At 46.2% G+C, this 26,952-nt stretch overlaps 1 protein-coding gene and 1 long non-coding RNA gene across 6 annotated transcripts in view; both read right to left on the reverse strand.

Annotated features, from left to right (window-relative positions):
- LOC309515731 overlaps positions 1–26,952 on the reverse strand; it is a 606,047-nt gene that overhangs the window by 326,512 nt on the left and 252,583 nt on the right. The window lies entirely within an intron of this gene.
- MAP3K8 (mitogen-activated protein kinase kinase kinase 8) lies at positions 1,309–26,868 on the reverse strand. 5 transcript variants are annotated; one of them, XM_082193810.1, is made up of 8 exons: positions 26,657–26,868; positions 14,329–14,417; positions 11,852–12,216; positions 8,966–9,130; positions 7,300–7,561; positions 4,754–4,860; positions 3,446–3,598; positions 1,309–1,706 (listed from the first exon to the last, which is right to left on the reverse strand). In XM_082193810.1, exons 2-8 carry the CDS (start codon positions 14,345–14,347, stop codon positions 1,365–1,367), a joined length of 1,413 nt encoding a protein of 470 aa, XP_082049936.1. In that variant the 5' UTR covers positions 14,348–14,417; positions 26,657–26,868; the 3' UTR covers positions 1,309–1,364. The 5 variants fall into 5 exon arrangements, with proteins under 5 accessions (XP_082049936.1, XP_082049938.1, XP_082049937.1 ...); XM_082193812.1 differs by lacking the exon at positions 26,657–26,868 and adding an exon at positions 22,598–22,642; XM_082193811.1 differs by lacking the exon at positions 26,657–26,868 and adding an exon at positions 15,962–17,708.

A 26,952-nucleotide genomic window follows, 5' to 3' on the forward strand; every position in this document is an offset into this window, starting at 1 on the left:
CTGCTTCAGCTCACTAAATATGCTTCTTTTCGAGAAAACTAAAATCAGCAGCCTTTGCAGAAGAAAAAACACAGACTCAAGGGAGATGAACCATAATAGGTGGTTACAGCCATTCATCCCGTCCTCAGTTTAATTCTTTTGCAGCATCAATAAAGTTTACAATGAGTAGAAGGGTTGTTTCCTTTTTACAAACCTATTCGTAGGGGACAACTTTCTTAGCAAGTGAAGTGCAAAGCATGAAATAGTACTGTTCTTGTGTGCACTAATCTCTCTCTCTCCATCTATCTGTGCCTCCCATTTCTTGGTGCAGTTTACCTCCAGTATGCCAGAGAGGGAACCAGCACAGGAAAATCAGGCATCATTAATGCAAATGTCTGACAAACCCTTGCTCTGTCTGTGCTGCAGCTTAGTTACCTATTGCTGCAAGCTCAAAAGGTAGTGGTGCTCCACTGATGGGACCGCTGGCATATAAAAGGTTACTGCTTCAATTCTAAACACTTGTACACAGTTGCAACCCCCATGGAGCACAGCAGGGCTTAGTTCTGAGTAAACATGCACGGGACTGCACTGTTAAAGGGCTAGGATATTGTCCCCAACCACACAAGATACGTTTTAGCAATCATCTTAGAAAGAGTCTAGTAGCAGGATGTGGGTGGGACATCTTTGGACAGTCAGACATAATTTTGCCTATTGCTGTTTGAAAAGGTTGGATGCAGGTAATCCCATACTCGTGTTTTTAAAAAAAAAACACACAAAATTTGAGAAATTGCATTTTTAAAAATTGTATGTTGTTTTAACTCTGATTTGCATTGCTGTTGTTTTCCCTCAACACATCCTGTTTCTTAAAACAAAAACAAAAAACCAAATCTAATACTCAAAATTCTGGAGAAAAGTATTTCACAATTCTGGGAGCTCCAAAATACTTTTTTCCTTTTCCCAAGAGCTTCCTGGGTGACTTGTGTGAGCTTGTCATTGAACTGATTTTCCAGGAATCTGCTGCACTGAAGCTAAAGCCTCGTTCCACTGGGAAGCTAATGAGATTTCTGAAATGAATGGGAACCTTAGCCTGACCTTATCCTAAGACTTTGACCACAAGCCCTTAAACTTCAACCTTGCCGTAAGCACAGCCTCCACCTGGAAAAGACTAGAGCAGGGATAGGTCCATGTCGAGCCTTTTGGATAGGAGCAGCTGTGCACTCCCTCCTCCAGACAAATACTCTGACAAGAGTCTATATCAGTCTCCTACGTTCATCTCATTCCCTTCACCTACGGCTTCCACCTCGACCTGTCTGGCAGAGGCTCAGTCCCGCACCCCTGTCCCCTTCTGTTAGAGCAGGGATGGGGGGCCTGTGGCCCTCCAGAGGTTATTGGACTATGATACCCATCATCCTTGGCCACTGGCTGATGGGTGCTGGAGTCCAGCCACACCCAGAGGGCAGATGTAGGAATGGTTTTGTACCAGCAATGTTTTCTGGCAGCTCCAGGTCCTCCCTGGTCATCAGCCTTTTCCTTTCGAAGAGTGCTGAGTCCAGGCTCTGACACCGAGGCTGTTCCTCTGGAGGCGGGTGCAAGGCCTCGTGCTTAAGCAGCTCTGTGGCAGATGGTCTTTGGTTTGGGTTCCTTTCCAGAGAAGCTTCCAGCAACCTTCTCATGCCGGCACTGCAGTCCTCAGCAATGTCTTCCAGAGGCGGCGCTTGCTTGTGGATCTATCGGGAGTGAAGAAAAACCGGCGGCTTTTAGCACGATGCTCACCAAGAGGGAGAGAGATAAACAGCTTCGGAGAGGCTGCTTTCTATCATAAGGTTACCACCCTAGGAATTTCCTCGCCCTGACTCATGCTTTGGAAAACTGCCACTCTGCCGCCGTCGTGGAGAACCACGGCAAAGCTGGAAACAGAGCCAGTTTCACAGCAAACCCTAACAAACCGGCTTAGAGTTCACCCAAAGGTCGGAGATGCTCGCTCCGCAATCTGGGCCAACGAACACAGAGCAACTAGGGGACGGTCCAGCTTGCAGGCCAAAATGGAGCATTGATTCGGTTTCGGCAAACATTGGTTTGTGTGCTGGCAACGTGACACACTGGTTGGCACTGTGAGGAGGCTTGGCACCTCAAGGTCACCATGCAAACACAGGAGTGTAAGGAGCTGCCTTATACTGAATGGGGTCATGGGGACCTGCCAGCTCAGCACGGCCTACAGAGACTGCCAGCAGCTCTCCAGGTTTCCAAGCAAGAATTTTCTCCCCACCACCACCACCACCTTGATATGTTAGGGACTGAACCTGGGACTGAATCTGCATCCAAGGCAGATGATCTACCACTCGGCTACTGGCTTGAAGAAAGCCTGCTAAAAAAACCACGTCTGCACACAATGGCTCCAGTTTGCGAGGCCTAAAACTTTGGGACAGTCACGGGGGCCTGAGATCATTGCCCTAGAGCTCCTCTGCCAAGTTCACATTCTGCCTGTGAACTTCACAGCTTGCAGTTTCCACCTCCCTCCCACTCAGATCGGAGAGAAACAAACGGAATCATTCCCCTTGTTGTTCATACTTCCACAATCCCAGGGAAGTTTACCAAGTTCAAACAGCAAGAAGGTCAAAACGAAAAGGAAAAAATAGACTTGGGAGTGAGCGATGCAACTGTGGAAATGCATGTCTGGGGCTTCGTTTCCATTGAGGCACTAAACCTCTGCTGTGGCTGTACCACTTCAGACGACAGGCGGGGAGCTCATAACCCAAATGCTCCTCTAACTTTCGATTTTACTGTGTGCAGGATCCCCTGCCGACTAACAAGCGATTAACCATGTAAGCCCCCACCTGCAATCTGAAGTGCTTTCCAGATCCTGCAGGTTGGTCACACTTTGGGGACGGGGGCAATACAGAAGACACACAAGCATTCTTAGAAATATATTAATAAGTAGCTGATGGAGCAAGCTCCAGTTTGGGTCACAGCAGTGGTCCTGAGTGAGAATCTAACTCTTTCCTTCCATGCCAAATGAAACCACCCCTCATCCTGCTCCTGGGTATGTGGAGACAACAGGTATTTGTATCCTTCCACCCACATAGCTTGGTGAGGCTAATAGCAGGGGGATGGGCAAATATATAGCTTGGGGAAATAGTGTGAACACACAAACACACACAACAGCTGCTGCTCTAATCCGAGTCTCTTGTAGCTTCTTTTAAGTGAAACTTGGAAATCCGGTTTCAGACCTCAAACATCACATGCCTGCTTTGTGTCCCAGTGAGAATTCATTCTGAGTGCCATTTCCGAGTGGGGTTGGAAAATACCTATCTGTTGTGCTCATTGTGTTGCCACTCTGGGCCTGGCAATTGCTCAGGGTGACTCAGCCTGTAGTTTTGCCCTTGAGAGCATTGCAAAACGAGCCTAAAAATAAGGCAGGTGCTATCAGAAAGGGGTGTGTGCCCACGCAGTCAAAGTCCATGCTTACTATGTAGAGGTAGGAGGGGTACGCCGCACGGGGATAGCGATTCACCCATGGTGGGATGCCAGTCTGCATGTGGATGATTGTTGCTCCCAGGCTATAGATGTCGGCTTTTGTAGTGTGGCCTCGGCAAAGGATCACTTCTGGGCTCATGTAAATCTGCAAACGGAACCCAGAGGGAAAATTAGCTCCAGTCTTGAATCTTGACAGTCTTAACAGCAAGAAAGATTGGGCAACAGGGAAGTGGTTTTATTTTCCCCACCCCCACCCCTCTTTTAGCATAGGTGTGGGGGAATTATTTTGGTCCTCCAGATGATGCTGAACTACAGTTCCCATCATCCCTGGCCACACTTGCAAGGGCTGATGGGTTTGAAGTGGGTTTCCCATTTCGCGTTGGAGGCAAAACCATTTGTCAAACTATGGCCTGCTAACAAAAAAAGACAGCGGGTGCCCAAGAAAGAGCAAAGTGAGGAGGGCTCATTCATGTAGCACCAAACCACAGTTTGGTGTTACATCTGAACTCATTCATGTAGCGCCAAATCACGGTTTGGTGTTACATCTGAACTGAGACATATAGAGAAGAAATGCCGTAAGCCAGGCAACTGAAACTTCAGCACACACACATTTGCAGGCCAGCGCTGCAGCCTGCAGATTAGGATTGAAACCTTTCCATGGAATGATGGGATGCAACTAAACCAAAGTCCAGTTTCCCTGCCTCCCAAAAAACTATCAGTTACCACTAAATCATTCCAAGCTTATTTTTTACCATTACTTTTGTCTATTTTTAAACTTAGATGGTGCAAATCAAGTATTTGTTCGTTTTCATGAGCACATCAAAAAGGAGATACATAGGAAGCTGCCAAGCTGCCTTATACTTAATCAGAGATGCCAGGGACTGGACCTGGGACCTCAGCACCTTAGAGATGTGGTACCTTGTCAGCCCCTGCCATCTCCAGGTAGGGCTAGGAGAAACCCTCTTCCTGAAATCCAGGAGAGCCACTGCCGGCGAGTGTGGACAAAAGTGACCTAGGTAAACCAATGGTCCTGACCCAGCATCAGGTCATATCCTGTGTTGGAATCATAGAATCGTAGAGTTGGAAGGGACCCCCTAAGATCATCCATTCCAACCCCCTGCAAGGCAGGAATTTCAGCCAAAGCATCCATGACCTGCACGAGCTCCCAATAGATCTTCCAATGGGACTATGACCCCCCCCCCCCGCTGCCGCCCTTGTGGCAGCTCTTTCCCATTCAGCTCTCATTACGATGATATGAGAGTAACAGCAGCAAGGCTACCTTCTTGCACGTGGTTCTTACCTCTGTTCCTCGGAGGTCTTTGGGATAGAAAACATCTTCCGTCATTTGAACGCTCAGACCGAAGTCCACCAGAACGGCTTTGGTTGACATGAAAACAATGTTGCTGGCTAGAAACAAAAGGAGAACAAACGAGGGATTGTTAGGGACCTGGAGAGGAAGCCTCAGCATCTGCTTGAGGTGCAGGGGAGCAAAACGGAGGACAATATGCGCTGTATTTTTCTCCCCAGCAGAACTAAACAACTTGAAGGTGGGTTCCCCTGTCATCCCCCTGCAATGAGGCAATAGTAAATACTGGCCTACCTTAAAGGGCTGGCTGTAAGGTTTACTAAGGAAATGTATGCAAGGTGCTTTGAATACTAAAATTAAATGCAAAATACCATTATCCCCTAGGTATCTTTAATAGCTAAGAATGCTATACTTTTATTTACTATTCTTTTTACTACTACTACCTATTATTATTAGGGATGTGGGTGGCGCTGTGGGTTAAACCACAGAGCCTAGGACTTGCCGATCAGAAGGTTGGTGGTTCGAATCTCCGCAACGGAGTGAGCTTCCGTTGTTTGGTCCCTGCTCCTGCCAACCTAGCAGTTCGAAAGCATGTCAAAGTGCAAGTAGATAAATAGGTACCACTCCGGCGGGAAGGTAAACGGTGTTTCCGTGCGCTGCTCTGGTTCGCCAGAAGCGGCTTAGTCATGCTGGCCACATGACCCGGAAGCTGTACGCCGGCTCCCTTGGCCATTAAAGTGAGATGAGCACCGCAACCCCAGAGTCGGCCACGACTGGATGTAATGGTCAGGGGTCCATTTACCTACATTGTTATTAATAATAATTTTGCAGCCTATGTGTAAATGCACAGGAGGCTGGGGGAAGGGGAAAATCCTTTTGGTTTAGTTCAGGCTTCCTCACCCTCGGCCCTCCAGATGTTTTTGGCTTACAACTCCCATGATCCCTAGGTAGCAGGACCAGTGGTCAGGGATGATGGGAATTGTAGTCTCAAAACGTCTGGAGGGCCAAGGTTGAGGAAGTCTGGTTTAGTTTCCCTTTCCTGGGGCTGTAAATATCCTTCTAACACTGATGGGGTCCAAGTATCCACATAGGCTGGCTAACCAAGAGATGTTTTTTTTAAAAAAATACACCTGAAGCAGGACATTTTTTAAAAAAAAAAAAGGCAAACAAACTGGAGCTCCTGTGTAGCTTTCAGGCTTCAGGGCAAAGGCTGGAAGCTAAAGCCTTTGACAGCAATAAACTGAGCAAGATTGGAGACAGGAGTCCCCAAAGACACCAGACTTCATGGCATTTCAGCTGGACACACCTCTCTTAATGAGGCTCTTTGTACAAATCCTGGCCCAAAGCTATAGATGTAGAGAAGAATAAGAAAGGCTTTTCCCCTCCTTGGGCATCCTGGCCTTTGTAACACAGCAATCACAAACTCAAGGGAGCTTCCCCCGCATAACCTGTTTGGCTATGACAAGCAAAATAAATAAATACGGGTAAACAATTATCCCAAAAACTTCTGGGGAATTTTTGGCTCCACTACCCTGGGGCTTGATCGATTGGTTTTATTTCTCTGCTGCTGGAGCTGCATTCAACGGTTTTATAGTTCCAAAGTGAATTTAATGTGAATTGTTATTGTAAATTGTTGTTGCTAGCAGGCGGCATGCAAATACTATCAAGGAATCTGGAACATGTTTTTCCTGTTAAGAAGTAAGTAATAAGGATGCACATCTTCTAAAAAGGAAAAGTAGTGGTTTTCCACATATTAAGGCAGCAATCCTGTACATGGATTTCATGGGACTTATTTCTGAACAGACATGCCCAGGGCTGTGCAGTAAGGACCACTTCCAATCTTGGCTTGACTGCCAAAGGTGCTCCAAGAACCACAGTAGGTGACCTCTGAGGCATATTCTAGATACTCTGTTTACATGGGGGAAATTGCTCCTGAAATGCCATTACTGACCATCTGCCTCATTCTGTATATCCTTCTTACTGAGGTTCATTGGAGAAATATTTATTATTCTGCTTATTAACAGATGTAAAACCTGCCTTCCTCAGAAGGATCACAGGGCTTCATTTATGGTGGTTATTTTAGAAGGCTTGTGAACAGACTGTAGGAAGTCATCCTTATGCCTGTTTGGCTTTGGCATGCTTTTTACAGCTGCGGCTTTTATTTCTTTATATTTCTAACATTCTGTCAACGGACTCTCCCACATTCGAATGAACAGAAATCATAGGCATAAACATTTACTTAAGATAAACATACAAATCTCACTGACAACCTCCAGATAGGTCTTCCAAGGAACTTCCAGGATTATCTTGAGGCCAATTTATAAATCATGGGTATTGCACGTAAGGACAAGCTATAATCCTGTTGCTAGACTACAACTCCCATCATCCCTGACCATTGGCCAAACACGCAGAGGCTGATGGGAGCTGGAGTCCAACCACATTCCGAGGGCCACAGCTTCTAAACTGAAGGTTTCAAACACTACACAGTGCAACTGGTGTAAGGGGAGGGCACAGCTGTTTAAAAGTGAATTATAACCTACGTTTTATATCTTGATGTATAACTCCCTTCGAGTGAAGAAACTCAAGTCCCTTGAGGATATGCTTTGTCACCCAAATGATCTCGAATTCTCTTAGAGGCCCACAGCTTTCCACCTTTTCCAGGACAGAGCCTCCTTCTCCTGCCTCCATGAAGAGGTGGATTGTCTCGTCCCACAAGATGGCTCCATAAAGTTCGGCAATATTCTCATGGCGGAAGCAGGCCTGGATCTCAACGTCCGATGGCTTGAACTGTTCCACTGGGACCTAGGGGGCCAAAATGGAGGCAGATTAAGTAAAGCAGGAAGAGCAAAGATCCACAGTTCATGAACTGACACACATAATGCTCTGGAGATCATTGTGTCAGTGCTCTGAGCTTACTATTACAAAGGGAAGGAAGGTGGTAGGGAATACAAAAGGCTCAGAAAACAGTGAACAAATTGAGGAAGGGCAAGGGAGTTGTCAAGGTTGGATGGAGGGTTGCTTTGCTGCTGTGTGGATGAGGTGTGTTGAGCACGCCTAATATCCAGCACCCACATCCTGGAGCCAGAATGGGACTTGCTTTGGAAATAAACAACAACAACAATTTATATCCCACCCATCTGGCTGAGTTTCCCCAACCACTCTGGGCAGCTCCCAACAGAATTCAAAGCATAATAAAACACCAAACATTAAAAGCTTCCCTAAACAGGGCTGCCTTCCGATGTCTTCTAAAAGTCAGATAGTTGTTTATTTCCTTGACGTCTGATGAGAGGATGTTCCACAGGGCAGGTGCCACAAGAAGGCCCTCTGCCAGGTTCCCTGTAACCTGGCTTCTCGCAGTGAGGGAACCGCCAGAAGGCCCTCGGCGCTGGACCTCAGTGTCTGGGCTGAAACACTTGGGCAGCTGCTTTGAGTACCTTTGTTACCCAAAAGAATACTGCAGCTGGAGAGGGATCAGAAAATTTTACCACACAGCATCCCCAAAACTCAAAGCAACTGCAGGGACGATGACCATTACCACCACCCTGTCCCAGCTGTGAGTTGGAAGAGACAGATGGGACTTCGCTCATCACCCTCCCCACTGGTTGATGGAATGCTTGGCTTGAGGGTGAGGGTGGCAAGCAGAACTGGAGACTGCAGTTGTTTTGTGATGGCATATGAGCAAGCCCTGAGGAAAGCACTCAAAATAGAAATCCATTGGGATAGGGCTACTGTAAAAACATGGAATTTATACAAGGCCTTTGAAGGTGTTCATAGATCAGACCCAGCCTGGGTTCCCATAATCATCATGCATCTAAATAATTATCTTCACCATTTGTCACCAATAAATGCCTCCCCTTAATGCACATATCCCAAAGTGTCAGACAACAGGGCAAAGTGCTTGCTTGCACTGAGCTCCATTCACATCTCAGAGTGCACCATGCGCACCCTGGAGATATTGGGTGCTAGCTACTCAGAGAAGACTCACTGAAATTAATAGGCCCCAAGTTACCCACACTCATTTATTTTACTGGGTCTAGAATCAGCACAGGCTACAACCCATGACATCTGGACAGATATTTCCTCCACCATAAAAGCAACAATACCCTCCTCCCCCCACTACATTAAATGAAAGGCAGAAAGTCCATCTAATAGCAGTACGGACCCAGCACATAACAGACCCTCGGAAAGGGAACCGTAGGAACGTACCAGTTTGCAAGCCATGCGCTTTTTGGTTTCTGTATCTTGTGCCAAGTAGACTTTCCCGAAAGCTCCCCGTGGAATAAAGTCAGTCCCGATATTTCTATAGGTTAGCTTCCATGGAAACAGGAGCACATCGGAGTCAATTTGATAGCGCCCATTTTTTGGACTGATCTATAGAAAAAACAATAAGATGAGGGGAAATTAAAGGAAGCTAAATTTTTTCCCCATGAGAAACTCGCCAGAGAAAGATATATCTGGTTTTTGGAGATATGTATTGCCCTCCCAGAATCAGACTGACGGATCCCACCTTGTCCAGCGCTATCTGTTCTTGCCATAGTTCTCCAGCCTCGCTGTCCCTGTACACACAACACTTCACGAGATCTTTTAAATGGAAGTTGCCTGGGGTTGAGCTTGGGACCTTCTGTGTGCCAAGCATAGAATTATAGAAGAGTTGGAAGGGACCCCAAGGGTCATCTAGTCCAGTGTTTCCCAACCTTGGGCCTCCAGCTGTTTTTGGACTACAACTCCCATCATCCCTAGCTAGCAAGACCAGTGGTCAGGGATGATGTGAATTGTAGTTCAAAAACAGCTGGAGGCCGAAGGTTGGGAAACACTGATCTAGTCCAACCCCCCGAGTGAGAAGCCTTCACATTCTGGGAACCTAACTTTGCCTGATTTCTTCTTCGCAGTACAAAGAAGCCTTGTGGCACAAAGGAAGGAGCAGCCTTTATGCAGACCAATCAAATGGGAACGGCACGTGAAGTATTCAGTTCGCTCTGGAAATATTTATAATTCCAGTGAGTGATTAGCCTCCCATAAAGACTCAGTTGCACCTTACTCTCTGGCAACAGCAACCTGGCTGAGGGATTTGCGTAATGAGTCCATCTGCTGATTTGTTTGTTCATTCCTGGAACCTGCCCGCCTCTTGCTCCACAAAGCTGTGGGTTTGGTTAGAGAAGGTAAGCAAGCAGTTTTTGACACTTCCTACCCTCAAAGGCGGTACAGGGGAGGGGGAAAGAAGCACTTTTCCGAAATATTCAGAGAAGATAAGCAGAGAGATATAAAGCCTCATTGCGTCATGCAGGTTTGAATGGTACTTTGAAACCACAAGCACAGCTGGCCGGCAAAAGCGATATGTTTGCAAGGTTCTCAAACAGCGCAAGGCGAGAGTTTGAGCTTCTCACAATTAAAAGTAGGGCTGCAACATTTAGTCAGCTGTTTGTTTAGATCAGAGGTGGGGAAGCTTTTTGAGCCTGGCGCCACATTCCTTTCTTGGGGGACCTTGCCGGAGGTGCAGGACCAAGAGGTCAAAGTGGGCAAAGCAACGGATATACCTGAAGGAGTGTCTCCACCCCTATTGTTCTGCCCAGACACTGAGGTCCAGCTCCGAGGGCATTCTGGCAGTTCCCTCACTGTGAGAAGTGAGGTTACAGGGAACCAGGCAGAGGGCCTTCTCAGTAGTGGCGCCCGCCCTGTGGAACGCCCTCCCATCAGATGTCAAAGAAACAAACAACTATCTGACGTTTAGAAGACATCTGAAGGCAGCCCTGTTTAGGGAAGTTTTTAATGTTTGATGATTTATTCTGTTTTTAATGTTCTGTTGAAAGCTGCCCAGAGTGGCTGGGGAAACCCAGCCAGATGGGCGGGGTAGAAATGATAAAATTATTATTATTATTATTATTATTATTATTATTATTATTATTATTATTATTAAAATTCTACCCATTTGCAGTGGGCTAGCTTCTGCACACATGCAAACATCACCATCCTCTATCCAGGCAACCAAGACATATTAATTAACCATTGATGACATCATATTCAAACCGCAATATGCATTTTAAAGCCAAGCTGTTTGCAGGATCTAACACAGGGGCTTTAGCACCTTAGCTCTGCTGCAGCAGCTGCCTTCTGCACAACATTTATGTCTCCCAGCTCCTCTTCACTATGCAACTTCAAGAGCCATGAAACTGTCATTGTGTCAGGATACCCTCCCATCCCCTTGGGTGGGCAGGCTTGGTTCACGAGAGTCAGAGCTGTTGACATAAAGTCACACTGTCCATATTGCAAAGAAGGCAATAAAAAAATATTCCAAAACAGCTGGGAAGACCCATCCAGTTCTATCTGACTGCCCAAGCTCACAGCAATGTTATTTCAGTTGTTTAATAAGGCTTCCTCTCTATTACAGGATTAAGATCTGGGTATGCAATTGGAAAATATTGTCAATTTCTATTGCAGCTTGAAGCATGAAACAGATCGGGGGATACTTGTCCCCCAATCCAGTTCATCTCATGGAGGGGAGTGCGATCGCACCTGTTCTCCCTACCAGACACTTGGCACATGGACTATATCCCTAAGTAGGGCTGTAATGTTTTTATGCAGCTTACACATGAAAAAAAAATCAAAACTGTGTGGTCCATTTCCTCAGTAAAATCCAATAACTGACAAGGTTTGGGGAAGAGCTATAGCTTCTGGACATGTTTTGCAGACAAAAGCCCTGAGTCCTGTCTGAAACCTGCTGCGAGATGGACTAGTGATCTGACTCTGTATCAAGGAGCTTCCTATGATTTTAGTCTATGCGTGTTGCATTTTGTGCATCTAGGTCATCCAATCCACAAGCCGGAGTCTATCTTGGAGACCCTAACTTTAAGCCCTTTTTTTACCAGCACATCCCACGGCCTTCAGCAGCAACTGGAGGACAAGAGTGGCCTGCTGGATCAGGCCCAGCTAGTCCAGGATCCTGTTCCCACAGGGGCCAACCAGACGCACTCATTTTCTTCTCTGGGGCTTCCCATAAGCAACAGCATCCTCCCCATTTGTGACTCCCAGCAACTGCTAGCCAGAGGCTTACTGCCTCTGAATCAAGCGCAGGCCATTTCAAAGAAAAGAACGTACCATATTTAATATGATTCCAGACTCTTGTCTTCTGGGCCGGCAAAACTGCTTGGCAGTGTTGGACACTTGGTTTGCAAAAGCCAGCAAGTCTTCCACGGTCCCATACTTGACGGACGACAACACCGAAACTTCCCTTCCGCTGAACAGCAAGGATTCAGCGCGCTCCTCGTTCTTGTTCGTCTCTGGACACAGGGCAAGCAGGCTGTCTTCGTAAACAGCAAGGTCTCCATTTGGGTAAAGGTTCTCCATGATGTCGATCACTTCAGACATATTTAAGTCTGTTAGCAATAAGTCAATCTCCTGCTTATGGTCACTGTCGGTGCTCATATACTCCATCACGGTTTTCCCTCTTTCCCTTATCCTACCTGCAAACCAGAGCAGAATAAGATTTCACAGTTTGTTAAAGACGAAAGCGAAATGATATCAACTTAGGAAGTTATTGGGCATCTGCAGTTAGAACAAGCATATCTTAACACTGAAGGGGGAGAAGAAGCCTATGGAGTCTGCATACTTTAGGCCACAACCCTGCGTAGTTAAACAGCCATAAGGCAGGGATCCATATATATATACTTAGGTCACATCCATGCTACACATGTAGCACACATTTAAAGCACATGGTTTCTCCCAATGAATCATGGGAACTGTCGTTTATTCCTCATACAGCTACAGCACCCAATGGCCTTAGCAAATTACCGCCCCCAGGATTCTCTGCAGAAAGCCACATGTTTTATATGTCCTTAGAGTGTATGGAACAGCTGTTAATTGAGGCAAGTTAATTGAACTCAGCAAGGCCTACTTTCAAAGAAACATGTATAGGATCAGATTGCAAGCCCCAGTTAAAGCAACTGGGCAAATTGGCAGATGGCCATAAGGGATTCTTACAGTTGGCCAAGTTTACACATGTTTTTAAGTCCCACCGGACTTGCATGTTAACTGTGCCTTAAGCACCGCTGAAATCAATGGGACTTAACATGGTCTTTTTCAGAGGAGGGTCAAAAGGAGATTTAACTGCCAGCTATACAGCTATATATACTACTGTAAGGATGGGGAATCTGTGGCCCTCCAGAGGTTGCCTGACCAATGCCCATCATCCCTGACCGTTGGCTATGCTGCTGGAGTTTGGACTCCAACAACATCTGAATGCCACAGGGCCCTTTTGGACTAATGTGATGGGAAGGCAGTGCTCTCCGACACAACAGATTGGAAGAGAGCGAAGGATCCAAGCCTGCAGCAGCGAATGCAGTGTGCTCAGGTCAGTGGAGTTGAGCTGCACACTTTGCTGACTGGGCTTACAAGTACAGAGGAGGAGGGATATCACTGTGTGCTTCAAGGCTGGTGGAGCTGTAAGCTGCCAGAGGTTGCTGGACTTCAACTCCCATCAGCCTCAGGAAGTCTGGCCAATGGTCAGAGGTGGTGGGAGTTCCCAATCTCTGGTGTAATTCTGGACAGCACGGATGGCCCCTGCTGTGGGGCTTTCCCTTCAGCTGCCCTCCTCCTTCTGAAAGAGAAGCCATACCTTCTGCTGCAGCCGCCTGCTGGAGGAGACTCTGCCCTGCCCATTTCCCCACCCCTGCACCTTCCACAGGCCTCGAAAAGGTGACTTTGGCCACCAGTATATGTAATGGAGAAGTGTGTGTGGGCTGCCTGTGACAGTGGCTGCTCAAGTGTAGCAGCAGGGGGTGGGGAATCTACCAGGGAAATGTTGCAGGCTGGGGCAGCCCCAGGCCACCTCCTTCACTCATTGGTTGAAACCTGCCTAGATCCCCATCTGTTTTTTAAAATGCATTTGATGAGATGAGCACTCATCCAGCAAAGAAATTGATGTGGGCAATGCATAGGAATTACATAGGCTGTGTGGCAGGTGTGGTTCATCACGTCACAGGAACTAGCCAATGACTGTCCATGCCATCACATTCCAGCTGCTGCAATCCATGCACCACAGCCGTATTGGCTATGTCTGTGATATCTGGTGAACGCATAATGATTTCCCAGTTTTAAAAGAAAACAGAGTGAGAGAGTCTGCTTTGGGCTGAGAAGATGCAATATCCCGTCAGCAGAAGTGCTACCATTTGGAGTAAAGATCTGGAATCTGAGAGGTATCACAATCCTTCCTATGCGTTACAAGGAAACCCAGGCTGGAGATCACTCTGGATTGTGTCCCTAGCTGTGACCAAAGTCACGTTCCCCACCAGGACAATCAAAGAATGTGCTGCAATGGTTGTAACAGGATAACCATTATGCAATTTGTCTTTCTAATTTTTTTTTTGCATTCCAGCAATATGTGGTGCAACATTAAAAAGAAAAAAAAGCCCTGCAAGACTCCACATTACAGGAAGCTACCAAAAACATTCTGCAACTATAGTGTGATCAGTTGAAATGGCACCCCTCCCATTGTTTTGCTTCCAGCTTGTTGCTGTTTTGTTTTCTACGTGATTCTTGACATAGTTTCAGTAAGAGGATTGGGGAGGGGAACTTACAGGAATCCAAAACTGACATGCCAACTAAAAGCACTTTCCAGTCCACAATCAGAAGGAACCTTCCTATTCACAATACACTCCTTAAAAACCTGGAAAAACAAGGATTGCATTATTCTAGACCATCAGGTGACTGGAAATTCCCCAACACATAACATATTGCCATAGACATTGGTAAGAAGGAAACTGGGACTTGAGCAATTTTTTGGCTTCAGAAGCATATTTATCCTCCGGTGTTTTATTAAAAAGCACAAGTCAAGCCAGACTACCTTTTAGCACCTTTTGCACAGAGGCAAAAATGAACGTATCCCCTTTGTTTTTGTTTAGGCAACACAGAACTTCTAAGGAACAGCACACACCACTGGAGAAGAGCCTCGTTCTCATGAGACGATTTGGCCCTGAACTCATAGGAAGAAACAGAGAAGTCCTGAGAAAAGGGTGGGGGGTGTATCCTGCCTGAAAGATGACACATGCTAAGTTTCGTGGAAGAATAGGCTGTTAACAGCTACTAGCTATGATGAGGGCTGAGTGATATCTGATTTGCAACTTCGTGATATATCACTAGCCAAACATCACGATATACTGATATATCACCATAAGGATGGAGCTATGTAGAGGCATTGTCTGGCTTCACGGTTTTCCCCACATTGTGACTTTTTCATAGTGCGCACACACACACACACACACACACACACGTGTCATGATTCACAATACACCGCCAAGCCAGAAATTATGAAACCAATACAGTGGTACCTCGGGTTACATACCCTTCAGGTTACATACGCTTCAGGTTACAGACTCCGCTAACCCAAAAATAGTGCTTCAGCTTAAGAACTTTGCTTCAGGATGAGAACAGAAATTGTGCTTCGGCGGCGCGGCAGCAGCACGGGGCCCCATTAGCTAAAGTGGTGCTTCAGGTTAAGAACAGTTTCAATTTAAGTACGGACCTCCAGAACGAATTAAGTACTTAACCCAAGGTACCACTGTATCATGATATGGACTTTCAACCAGTTTTGGATGATAGATCGCACAGCCCTAACACGCATCGTGATTTGTGATATATTGCCAAGTCGAAACCGATGAAACCGATATCACGATATGGACTTCAAACCGGTTTTGGACCATATATCAATATATTGCCCAGCCCTGGTCCCAATGACTATGTTCTACCTCCTCTGTAAGATGCACCGTGGCTCTGAATACCAGCTGTTGGAAATCACAGGTGAGCAGAGTACAGTTGCACCCATGTCCAGCTCGCAGGTATTCCCACATAAGAATGTAAGATGAGTCTGCTGGAGCAGGCCAGTCACCCATCTAGTCCAGCATCCTGTTCTCACCGTGACCAGCCAGATGCCTGTGGGAAACCAAGGAGCAGAACATGGACACAAGAGAACTCTCTCCTCCTGTGGTTTCCAGCAAATGGTATTCCTTGCTTCCTCTGACCACCTAGTAGCAATTGAAAGAACAGGATGCTGGACTCAGTGGGCCACTGACCTGATCTTGCCATATTTTCTCATTCTTTTAAGATGATCGGACCATCTCAGACAGGACTGGAGATGGACCGTCCTTTGAAAGCGGTCTAAACTTCACCCTGTCTACCCATCACTTTCAAATACAATGCAAAAAGCATGCCTACCTTTCTTCCAGATGAAGACAAGTGCCTCTTGACTCACCTGGCTTGCTGAACACAAGCCGCTAGTGTCTACATATGACAAGAAGGAAGAACCGGACAGTGACACAGAGAGATCAATTAACTCCTCCCAAGGTTGGACAGGTGACACCTGATCTGCTGCAGCCATCAGGCAGCCCTGCGTGCCTCGTCAGAGTGGCATGCTTAGTTATCATCCTTGGCCAAGATCCTTATCTTCATCCTTCTCAGAACACAGCAGTGGAAGCCTTCTGGCAAATGTTTTCAAACAGGGTACGTGGAAAACACACCCATCGGGATCTATGTTAAAGGACCACATCAGGAGGCTGCGGACCTTGCAGCAACTTTGCAAAAAGGATCAGGGCCACCTGCAGATTGCAATCCTCCAGTATGAAATTACAAGAAAGGAGAAGAGGCAGGGCTGAACATGCTGGTCTACAGCCACAATATGAACTAGGGAAAGGGAGAGCCACTCACTAGCTGAAAAGTGTGATTTGATCCATCTTATATTATTTTGAAACAGACCAAGAGATAGGATACTTTCGTCCTTTTACCAGAAACAGCTAGAAGTGTCCCCATCTTAATGTTATTGTTCTTTTTAGATTGCCAGGGCCAAAATCTCCTAGGTTTCCTGCTGCCTACACTCAAATGGCTGTATTGTGAGGTTTATCAGTGTTCTTTTAAAAGGATATAATTGTTTCCATGATGTTATAGGAAAGCAGATCGAGCTCTTGCACAGGGGATTCTTCCACAGTGATGCTTTCCAATTCAGTAAATAGATACCTCCTTTTACCCCCATCCCCAGTAGTTGCTTCCACCCACTATTCCAAGGATGGAAAGCCCTGGGTTTTTCACACGTGTTTCACTTTATTTATTTTCCTCCTTTTACAGTTTGGATCACTGGTCCCGGAAGGGAAGTTTCACACTGGCAGACTAAATCTCTAGCAAAGCATGGAAGGAGAAAAGCATCTGGCCAGCAGGCCAGATTGTTATCTCCCCCATCCGTCAAGGTTTAACAGATGAGCAAGCAGCCATCCACCTGCCAATCACCTGACATCACAATGACATCAGCTGTCCTTTTTTGCCCTTCGAAAGCACTGTGCAAGATAGGACACTGAAAGGGGCTTTTGAAGATCTGACAGTCAGCTGATCTTCATGACTTTCTTTCAAAGCGGTATCTTAGGCAACACTTTGCTGGTCACCAGGTTGGTGCAGCTTGCAAACCCCCTTCCAGCAGAGCCAAGTTTTTACCTGCCCCACACTTGACACCATATTTGACTTCAAGTGTATTCACCAAGTTGGCCTTTTTAATACAAAACCTTTAGCACTATAGTATTTAGGGCATATATGCCCTGTCCTCTGAAAAAGAAAAATATGTATTCCTAAGAAGCAGGAAGAGCTCATAAACCCCTTAATTCCAAAAGGAACTCACACAAAATGATGCATCTGATCATTTGACACACTTCCTTACAGCCAAGAGATCTACAATTGCTGCAGAGTTTGTGTAGCAACTGGACTACAACTTCCATCAGCCCCAACCAACATAGCCAACCATCAGCAATGACGGGAGTTGTAGTCCACAATATCTGGAAGGCACCACACTGCATACCCCTGATCTACAGAACAAAACAGCAACTCAAGCGCTTGTCTAACATACACTCCTGACACAGGTTCCCACAATCAGTGTTAGCATAAAGGTTCCCTACACAACTCCATCCATAGACAAGATTCTAGCACTGCAAATGCGCTTAGGGTGGAGCCAGCCAAGTGATTTTTTCCCAAAAAAATCCCCAGCTGATTTTGCAGAGCACAGTTGAGTTTCAGGTAGAACAACATCACAAGAAGAATTCAACCTTTATCAGAATCGCATGCCCACACAACCCTGGGAAACGTGAGTTTTGGGGCTTGCCAAATTTATATCGAATTCTAGAGCATGTACTATTATGCATGGATAGCCTAAAATAACAATACAACGAATCATCCAACAGTAGATACAAAAGTTGCATGAATCTGCCCCTTCGTTCTATTCACACATTAAACCAGATCTGGAATACTCTGCATTGTAGATTCAGCAATTTCAGATCAACAACCTTGTGGTGAGACAGGCAGTGAAACCTGGCATGGTGGACCACGCCCCTCTCATCAAAAGGTGACCTAAAACAGCCATCACCTTTGAGTGAATTAGATACTCCACCCTGTCTTCAAGAACCCCTAAATATCCCAAACACCCTTTCCCTTTATCTTCATAGGGTGATAATTAATGGACTCTTTGAACACACACATGCACGCCTTGTAAATATTTGGAATTGAGGTTCCTGAGCTCCTTAGCCTCACTGCACAAAACTAATAAAAAATTAAAAAATAGTCCAGTACCACCTTAGAGAGCAACTAAGTTTGTTCTGGGTATAAGCTTTCGTGTGCATGCACACTTCTTCAGATGCACACAAAAGCTTATACCTAGATCAAACTTAGCTGGTCTCTAAGGTGCTACTGGACTTTTTTTATTATTATTATTTTGACTACGTCAAACCAACACAGCTACCTACCTGAATGCACAAAACCACAACTCCCAGAATTCCCTGAGGAAAGGGAATGACTAAGTAAAGCAGTTTAAATCAGCAGAGTCACACAAGGGTAAGGAACATGTGACCCTCCAGGTGTTGCTGGACTCCAACTCCCATCAGCCCCGGCTAGCACAGCAAATGGTAAGGGATGATGGGAATTGTAGTCTAGCAACATCTGGAGAGCCCCTGATTCCAGTGTACATACCCCTTCAAGGCACTTTTGCTCTGTATCTAGGTTGTATCAGGACCGGATTTTAATTTTCTTGGTGGGGAAAGGCCTGTGGCTGTTGTTTCCCATTCCTAGCAGTGATGATGGTCCCACACAGACTCTGAAGCAACACCACCAAAGAAATTCACAAGGCAATCTTTCCGAGTATGTGCGTGGCACATTTTCCAGGAAAGGAGCTTTGCCAGGACATAGGGAGGAGGCCGGAGAGATTATTCCAGGCAACCTGCAGCACAGCTGACCCTTTGAGCCTCTTGTACAACAAAGTGCCGACAAAGTGCTAAGTCCCCTGGAGGGACGCTAGCTTGGGGAAGCCACTTGTTGTCACATTGGGATTGGCCAAGAAGACCTTGCCCAAGTGCCACACAGGGAATGCTCCCCACGTGATGGGTAGGAAACGTTGCAGGTTCCCATTAAGGTGGCATTCCAGATAACTCTGGAGTAGCTGACCAGCAAAGCTATTAAGAGGAGGTGTAAGCAAGCATTCCTTTATCTGGGACAAGGACACCTGCCCGTGTCCCCATTGGGCAGAAACATGACCTAATTTTGAGGCGGGCCTGTTTCCTTTCCCCTGCTTACTACACTTCTCTCCACAAATCTGATTCATGCAACGTGCTGCTATCAGGTAAACAAAACAGACTGCAGGTGAGTCAGGTCGGGAGCATCCAGACAGACATGACATTGGGAACTGCGGTTGGCAGCATATTTTCACCCTCTCCACCCCAAAGGGGAAGGCAGTGGCTTTCAGGGGATGCCAGTCGTGTTTCCAAGCTGGGCATGTGAACGAAGGCAGAAGATGTTGGCCCATCTCGCTAGCACTGCCCCTCCACTCTCGACGGTTAAGCAGCTCTCAAAACCCCCAAACTGGTGCTAGGGAGAGCCAATATAGTGTTGATGGACTACAACACCTATCAGTGCCAATGCTCAGGGATGATGGGAGTTGTAGTCCAGCAACATCTGAAGGGCGAAGCTTTGGTTGCCCCTGACAGGGGCCTCTTTCCCAGCTCCCAGCTCCATTTAAGCGGAAACCCCAGGGACCTTCTGCACACAAAGCGCATGTCCTATCACTGAGCTCTCTTCAAAAGGCAGAGGCACCAAGCCTAGACACCATTTGCCACCCTCCTGTAAGTCTTAAGAGAAAGAGCAGAGAAATCCCCGGTGAAATTTCCTCAGGGGGTGACCCAATAAAATCAAGAAGGCTCCCTTTCACTTTCGTGTTCACTCAGGAGAACCACTGCTTCTGCTCACGGCTGCCCCTTCACTCGAGATGATGCAACATCTCGCGCCGGGAGAGCCCAGCACCAATGAAAAGTAAGGTAGAAAAAGGAACTATGGCAACTTCTGCATACTACTGTTTTACGTGCTCAACAACTGCCCAAGTGACACGACAAGCGCTAATCACATTTCTTTTGCTTGCTATTCTCCATCCATAGTGTTAACATACAAACAATGGGTTGATTTTAGTGATGGCTAACTGAAACCCCACTGACTTCAAGGGGTCTTCTCTAAGTATAAGCACGTTTGAATTGAACCCAATTTTGGCATCTCCTTCTTTCAAAACACTAAAGTCAGGAATAGCCAGAATATGTTACTGTTGCTATTCTAATCGTCACATTTATATCCCACCTCCAAAGGAGCTCACAGTGGTATGCATACATGGTTTTCCCCGCTCTCTATTTTATCTTCACAACAGCCCTCTGAGGTAGGTTAGGCTGAGAGGCAGGCAGTGACTGGCCAAAGGTCCAACACACTAACCACTATGCCACACTGTTATGAACCACAGCTCCCAAAATTCCTGACAATGGGTGACCATGTTTGCTGGGGCTGATGGGAGTTTTAGTCCAAAGCATTCTCTTTCTCCCTCCAGACCTTCCTTTCTTTCCCACAAAACCTCTGGCTTAACCCCTTAGTTCTCGCCTGTCACCTCTCCCACTATTGAAATACTGCAGCCTCCTCAGGGCAGGAAAACATTCCTTTTTGCTTATATTATTAGAGTACATCAATGGCATCATCACCAAGCTCATAGGGTCAGATCCAGACTTAAGTTAGCTGCATGTACTTTGAGGCCCGTTGATTTCAGTGGGAGCTAAGTTAAGCCATAACTAACTTGTCCCACTGATTTCAAGCTAAACTCATTTATCCTGGCTCCAACCATTCAGTAAATGGTACCAAGCTGACTTATTTTAAATAATGATCCGCTGGCATGTTTGATGTAACAATGGGCAATAGGGAAACGCTAGTCCTACTTTGGGTTGACCCACTGACGTCTATGGACATTGCTAACTTAGGCTTCATCATTTCAGTGGATCTACTCTGAGTAGGACTAGCACTGAATGGCACCCAAGGCATTGCAATCTTAAGATAAGTTTCAATGGTTTAAGGCTTTAAGACATAGGGATTTGGGTACAGGAGCTGCAGGAATACGTCCGGACACAATAACCTGCATGGATAAAGACCTTCTATCTCAATCGCACTTAACCTGAGCAGCTGCTACTTTTAAAATCACAAATACTTTCTATGTTCAGTTTCTTCACTAGCCTCAGATATATTGAAAGTGTTTCCTTTTTTGCAGTGGGATGGGGACTCATTCAGCTGCCAAATACCTTTTTTTGCATTTAAAAATGCAATAACTGATCTATTAAAAAAACAAACTATTTTATATAGACAAACACACTCCATTTTACAGGTACAAACTGATTTACTAGGGACTATTTGTGCAGGGTTTATATGAAAGCTTTGAACACTCTGACCCTAAACAAATTTAACAGTACTTAGCAGCTCTCTAGAGTATCCACAACACTTCACACATACTATTCCTTGCAACAATGCTATAAGGCAGACCAGCCTTATTATTCCCATAGCTGTCATGGGAGGGTCTGAGGCTGAACGCCAGAAGCTTACTGCCAGAGGGGAGCTTTGAATGGGGACTTCCCAAACACACTCGCATTCATTTCCTCTGCAGGGATGGATGAAATCACAGCTGAGATCCCCTCGCACTAGCACTGTGAATTATCTGATGGGCTGTCAATGCAAAAGACTGAAGAGGCATTTGCTATGCAAGTATGCCTTCTGGCCAAGACACTTTCCAGATTCACATAACCAATCAAAAGCCACTTGAAGCTGCAATCCCATGCACGTCTGCTCAGAAGCAAGCCCCACTGAGCTCAATGGGAACTTACACCCAGATATAAGGTGCACAGAATTACAGCCTGGTTAACTTAAGGTCAGAAACCCCATTATCTCCAAAGGAAAATTATCTGAATATAATGTGGCTGGAATGGGGCTGTGGCACTCTGGGTAAAAGGATTTGGCCTTACACATAAGTGAGCCCCATTGAGTTCAACAGGGCTTGCTCCCAGGTTAAGTGTGTACAGGATTGCAGCCCAAGTCTATATAAGCTTTTTAAAGCATCACAGGGCTTGGGAATGGGATGTTGCCATCATAAGTTCATCTCCTTAATAAATACGCCCTCTTAATGAAGTGGGATCACCCCAGTGCTATTCGGCATGATATCCCGCGGAAAAGTCACTCTCAGCCTCAGTTTCCCAGCTGTAAAATGAGAAGGGAAAGTGCCCCTTTTTCCTATCACCACGCAGCTGCTGCGGAAGTTTGAGCTGCAGGTCCCTTTTCATATTAAAACTGAATGGGGGGTGTCTATAAAGCACTATATATCTCACCATATATCAGAAGCTCAGGGCGGGCAACAGGTTAATTTAATTTCAATATGGGAAATTCGGAAAGCGGAACTCGGGGCGAGGGGGAACCTTTCAGCAAAAGTGCGCAGCGGCAGCAGCAGCAGCCGTCGTTCTTTGGGCGGGTGGCCCCGATGCTTACTTGCTTTCTCTCCCTCGGCTCTCCGAGGGGGCTCTCCGACCGGGCGGGCGTCGGTCTCTGCCCCGCTTCCCGGCGTCGCGTCGCGCGCAGCCAGCTTCCCCTCCAGCGCCTCCGCGGAGTTGGCGCCCCGGGAGCAAGGAAGGCGGCAGCAGCAGCCGGAGCCGGGCAGGACGGCCACCTCTCTCCGAACTCGCACCCGGAGCCACTGGCGGAGCAGTCCCCGCCGTGACGAGGGAAAGCCCGGCGGAGGAGAAGGAGGCGGAGCTCCGCCTGCAATCCCGAGACCAGCCGGGCGGCCGATGGACTGACTCACGGCTCCTCGACGCGCAGAGACTGTCCGGCCGCCGCTTCCACCTCCGGTTTCGATTTCGCTTGTTCCCTTAACCCGACCGAAGCGGGAACTGGCTGGCGCTTTGCAGCCTCGGGATCGGATCCTTCAACTCTTCGTGATCTTGATTGATTGGTTGCATTCACACTCCGCCTTTTTCTCCGAGGTGGCGCGCATCGCTCTCCCTCTCCTCAATTGATCCCCACAACAACCCTGGGAGGGAGGTCGCGGCAGGATTTGAACCCAGGTCCTAGTCCGACACTCGAACCACTGCAACACACGGACTCTTGCATTTGCTCCAGGGAGTTCAAACACCTACCTTGGCTTCCAAATTCCTATTTTTTTGCGGGGGAGCTGCAGGAATTTTCGAAGTACAGCCTTTTTCTTTTTTTTTAAGCCCACGAAACCTTGGAAACCCTGACATTTTTTTGTGTACGTCATAGCTTTCTGCTCCTTTCCCTCAAAAGAGGCAAGCAAAAATACAGTGATTTTTTTTTATTTTTTTTTTGAGGAGCAAAATCATAAAAACAAAGCTAAACTAATATGGTGGTTATTTCCTCAGGAGCTCAGGCTGGGTGCAAGATGTCTCTCTCCCCTTTGCTTTGCTTTCCTCGCAACAACCCTGGTTGAGAGTTGGGTGGATGACTTGGCCCAAAACCACTTGTCCAGCTTCGTGGCTGAGCGAGAGATTTGAACCCTGGTTTCTGTCAGGACTCTAGTCCAACATGCAAACCCCTACATCACTTTGGCACATTCATGGTGTTTTGCAAAGCGTAAGAGGGCAGGTCTCTGCCCCCAGGACCTTACAAACAAAAGTGTGGCACACAGGAAACAGCAGGAAGGAGTTAAGTGGGAAATAACATCTATTTATTTCATTTACCTATCCTTAGGCTTGTTTGCAGTGGGGGGATAGGGATTAATGGCCTTCTGAATTGTTCTAGCTATACTTAAACTGCCTCTCCAAAGCCAGAGGGGAAGGCCGCACCCTGCAGGCATTTCTGCAGGTGACTAAAGAAGCGGAAATTCTCATTTCAGGGGGATTTCCACAGCCACCGTAAAGGCTCTGCTCCCAGCACTTAACAGCTCTCCTCTCTCTGCTGTTGGAAGACAAATCAGAACCTGGTTAAAATAACACAGATATTGTAGAGCAGCCTTTGCCATCCTGGTGTCCTCCATATTTTCTTGGATTATAGGGGCTCATATTAGGATGGAGAAGTTTCTAAGGCCCCCATCTGCACATTTAAAGCAGTTTTTTAAAAAATATTTATTTTTTATTAATTCCATATTAATAGTAAGGAACAATCCCCTCTTCATCTTGCAGAGAAAGGGAGTCTTAAGTAAAATTAAGAAAAAACATTAATTTGTCCATACAACTCTGCAGGAAGTATCAAAATTTTAGTCTCTGATGTATCATGCCAGTTTAAAAGAGATTTGGCTATTCTAACAAATACAGTTTGTAGTTACATCCCTATGGTCAAGGTCAAGACACAAAAGCTTTAGCAACTAATCTACACTTAATGACCCACCCAGTGGTATTCAGAATATCACTCATGAAATCACTCAAGATATCCCTCAAGTAATTAAGGAACAAAAGAAGAAAAGGCACACTAATCTAGGAACTTCCTCTCTGCCCAGAACGTTGGAGGCTATACACCACACCCCTCAACAGTATTTATAGGAACTCAAACACCAGATTCTGCTCTGTTCCAGTAACAAGAAGCCGAAAGCACCAGCCTGAAGATGACGAGTGAGACCTCGTCGAAACGTCGCCCAGACACCCCGACTCTTACACGGGAAGACACCCGAAGACACCAAAACCTGCATCCCTATGGATGTATATACCCTTTGCCCTCGCTTCCCTGTGGGTCTTTACTATGTTTTGACATAGGTTAATGCCTACTTATTAATGTTGATTGTCAGTTTTGATGTGACCCCCCTCCATGTGTGAGGCCTGGGGCCAGTTCCCCCCAACAGCGCCACCACCAAAATGGTATAGCTATAGTCCTATATAATGATCTAGTTCTACAGAACACTTGACAAAACATCATCCATATTTTAGATAAGCTTGTGAAGTCTGAATGAGAGCAAATAACAGTTGTTGGTGTTTTCCAGTTGCAGTTCCAGTTTTGTGTGGTGGCAATACCCTTTTATTGTCCCAGTCAGGGCATAATCATAAAATGAGAAAATGAGATATAAAGTGCATATGGGATGTATCTAGAATCTTTGATTCTATACATCCATTCATCTTCTGCCTCTGTTCTCCTAATTATTATTATTATTATTATTATTATTATTATTATTATTTCCTACCTCTTTCTCCCAGGAGCTGAAAGTGGCATATTTAATTCCTGCAAGATTCATTTAATTCCTGCAAGAACCCTATGAGGGAGGTTGGGCTGAGAGGCAGTGACTGGACAGAGGTCACCCAATGAGCTCCATGGCTGAGTTTTCTCTTCACCTCCCCTTTCTCTTAATCTCCATCTTTTCCCTTCCCTTAAAAAGGTATTGCTGGCATGTCGCTTCTAGAGTAGACTACAGTTCAGTTGTAGGTCACAACACACCCATTGAAGATCAATGATAAGCCATGCCTTTTACTGGCCCAGCTTCCCTGGGTATGCAGGTGCGTCATCAAGGCAGGACTTTGGGGCAAAACGAGTACATCAGGGTCCCTCCCCCCCATGCATCACGGAGGGCTTATCACATTTTGAAGCAGGTTTGAGTTTATTAAATTTGTATATCGCTTCTCACTACAAAAAATCCCAAAGTGATTTACAACCAGAGCAATAACAGAACAATAAACACACACCCCAGCGAGTGTTAAAAACATGAAGTCAGGATACGAGACTATAAAAGGGTTCACCCACACCATAACCACCCCAGTCAACCTCAGATGAACATGAGAACAATCATTGGCGCTACCCAGATTCTGCAAGATCATCCAAATTAAGTCCTGGATTGACTGCACCACTCTTAGTACCAGCATACTGTTCTTGGAAAGATTTGAGATAAGGTTTCGATGAACAGCTCTGGCTAAGCCTTACGTTCACATTCTCATTTCATCAGATGCTGCCCCAACTTTCTCCAAAGTTATCACTTCACTCTTCATTTATTTTATATATCTTCCAACTTCAACGATGCCTAGCATATGTAACATTTTTAGCCCACATTTTCAGCCAGAAGTCCAGAACAACCCTGGGAGGCAGATTGGAGAACAGTGATCGGTCTAAAAGCGTTTGGGGCCACAGTCTCTCCCAATGAAATCCTTGGAGCCCTACTTCTGAGTAGACATGCTTAGGATTGCACCGCCAGTGGGCTTTCTGACTTAAACATTGCAATCCTATACGTGTCTTGCTCAGAAGCAAGCCCCACCGAGTTCAATGGGAATTACTCCCGAGTAAGTGTGTGCCAGATTGCCGCTTGGATTTGAACCCAAGTCTCTTTAGCCTCAGTCCAACACCAGCTAAAGTTCACCTTCCGCAAATTATTTCGCAAAACTCTCCACAGAACATTTCCGCGTGGAAGCTCCACCGAAGTCATCTTTTCAGGTCAAGATTTTAAGAGCCTGGGGTGGAAGGGAACTTTTCCATTCAAAAGGGAAATGATTAAAAAAAATACATGTATCTCTATGTCTTCCCCTTTAATCCACACCAGAGACATGTGAAGAGGCAGATAACATGTTAGGGGTTTCTCTTATCTCTCCTCCATTCCAGCCTTGCTTTTCCTGGGCTCACCTTCTTGAAGATGGAGTCCATGTGATTCATCTTCCAACGAGATCCTCTCTCAGCCTGCTAATCCCTCAAGAAATCCGTGCAAAGGAAGTATATCAGGTGTGGAGCGATGGGAGGAATACAGGGCGAGGAACAGACAAGTGGAGCGGAGGAGCAGTGCGTCCTTCTGAGCACCTAATGTGCAGCCAGACCTTCAGGTGTCACTATTTTAAAAAACCTGCCGGGGTTATTAGCATTCTGAAACTCACAATTAATTTTAATGACACCCTTGGTTCCCAATAGGGCAAACCTCACAGGAT

This window comes from Podarcis vaucheri (genome assembly GCF_965113315.1).
Source record: "Podarcis vaucheri genome assembly, chromosome: 12".
NCBI classification, from domain to species: domain Eukaryota; kingdom Metazoa; phylum Chordata; class Lepidosauria; order Squamata; family Lacertidae; genus Podarcis; species Podarcis vaucheri.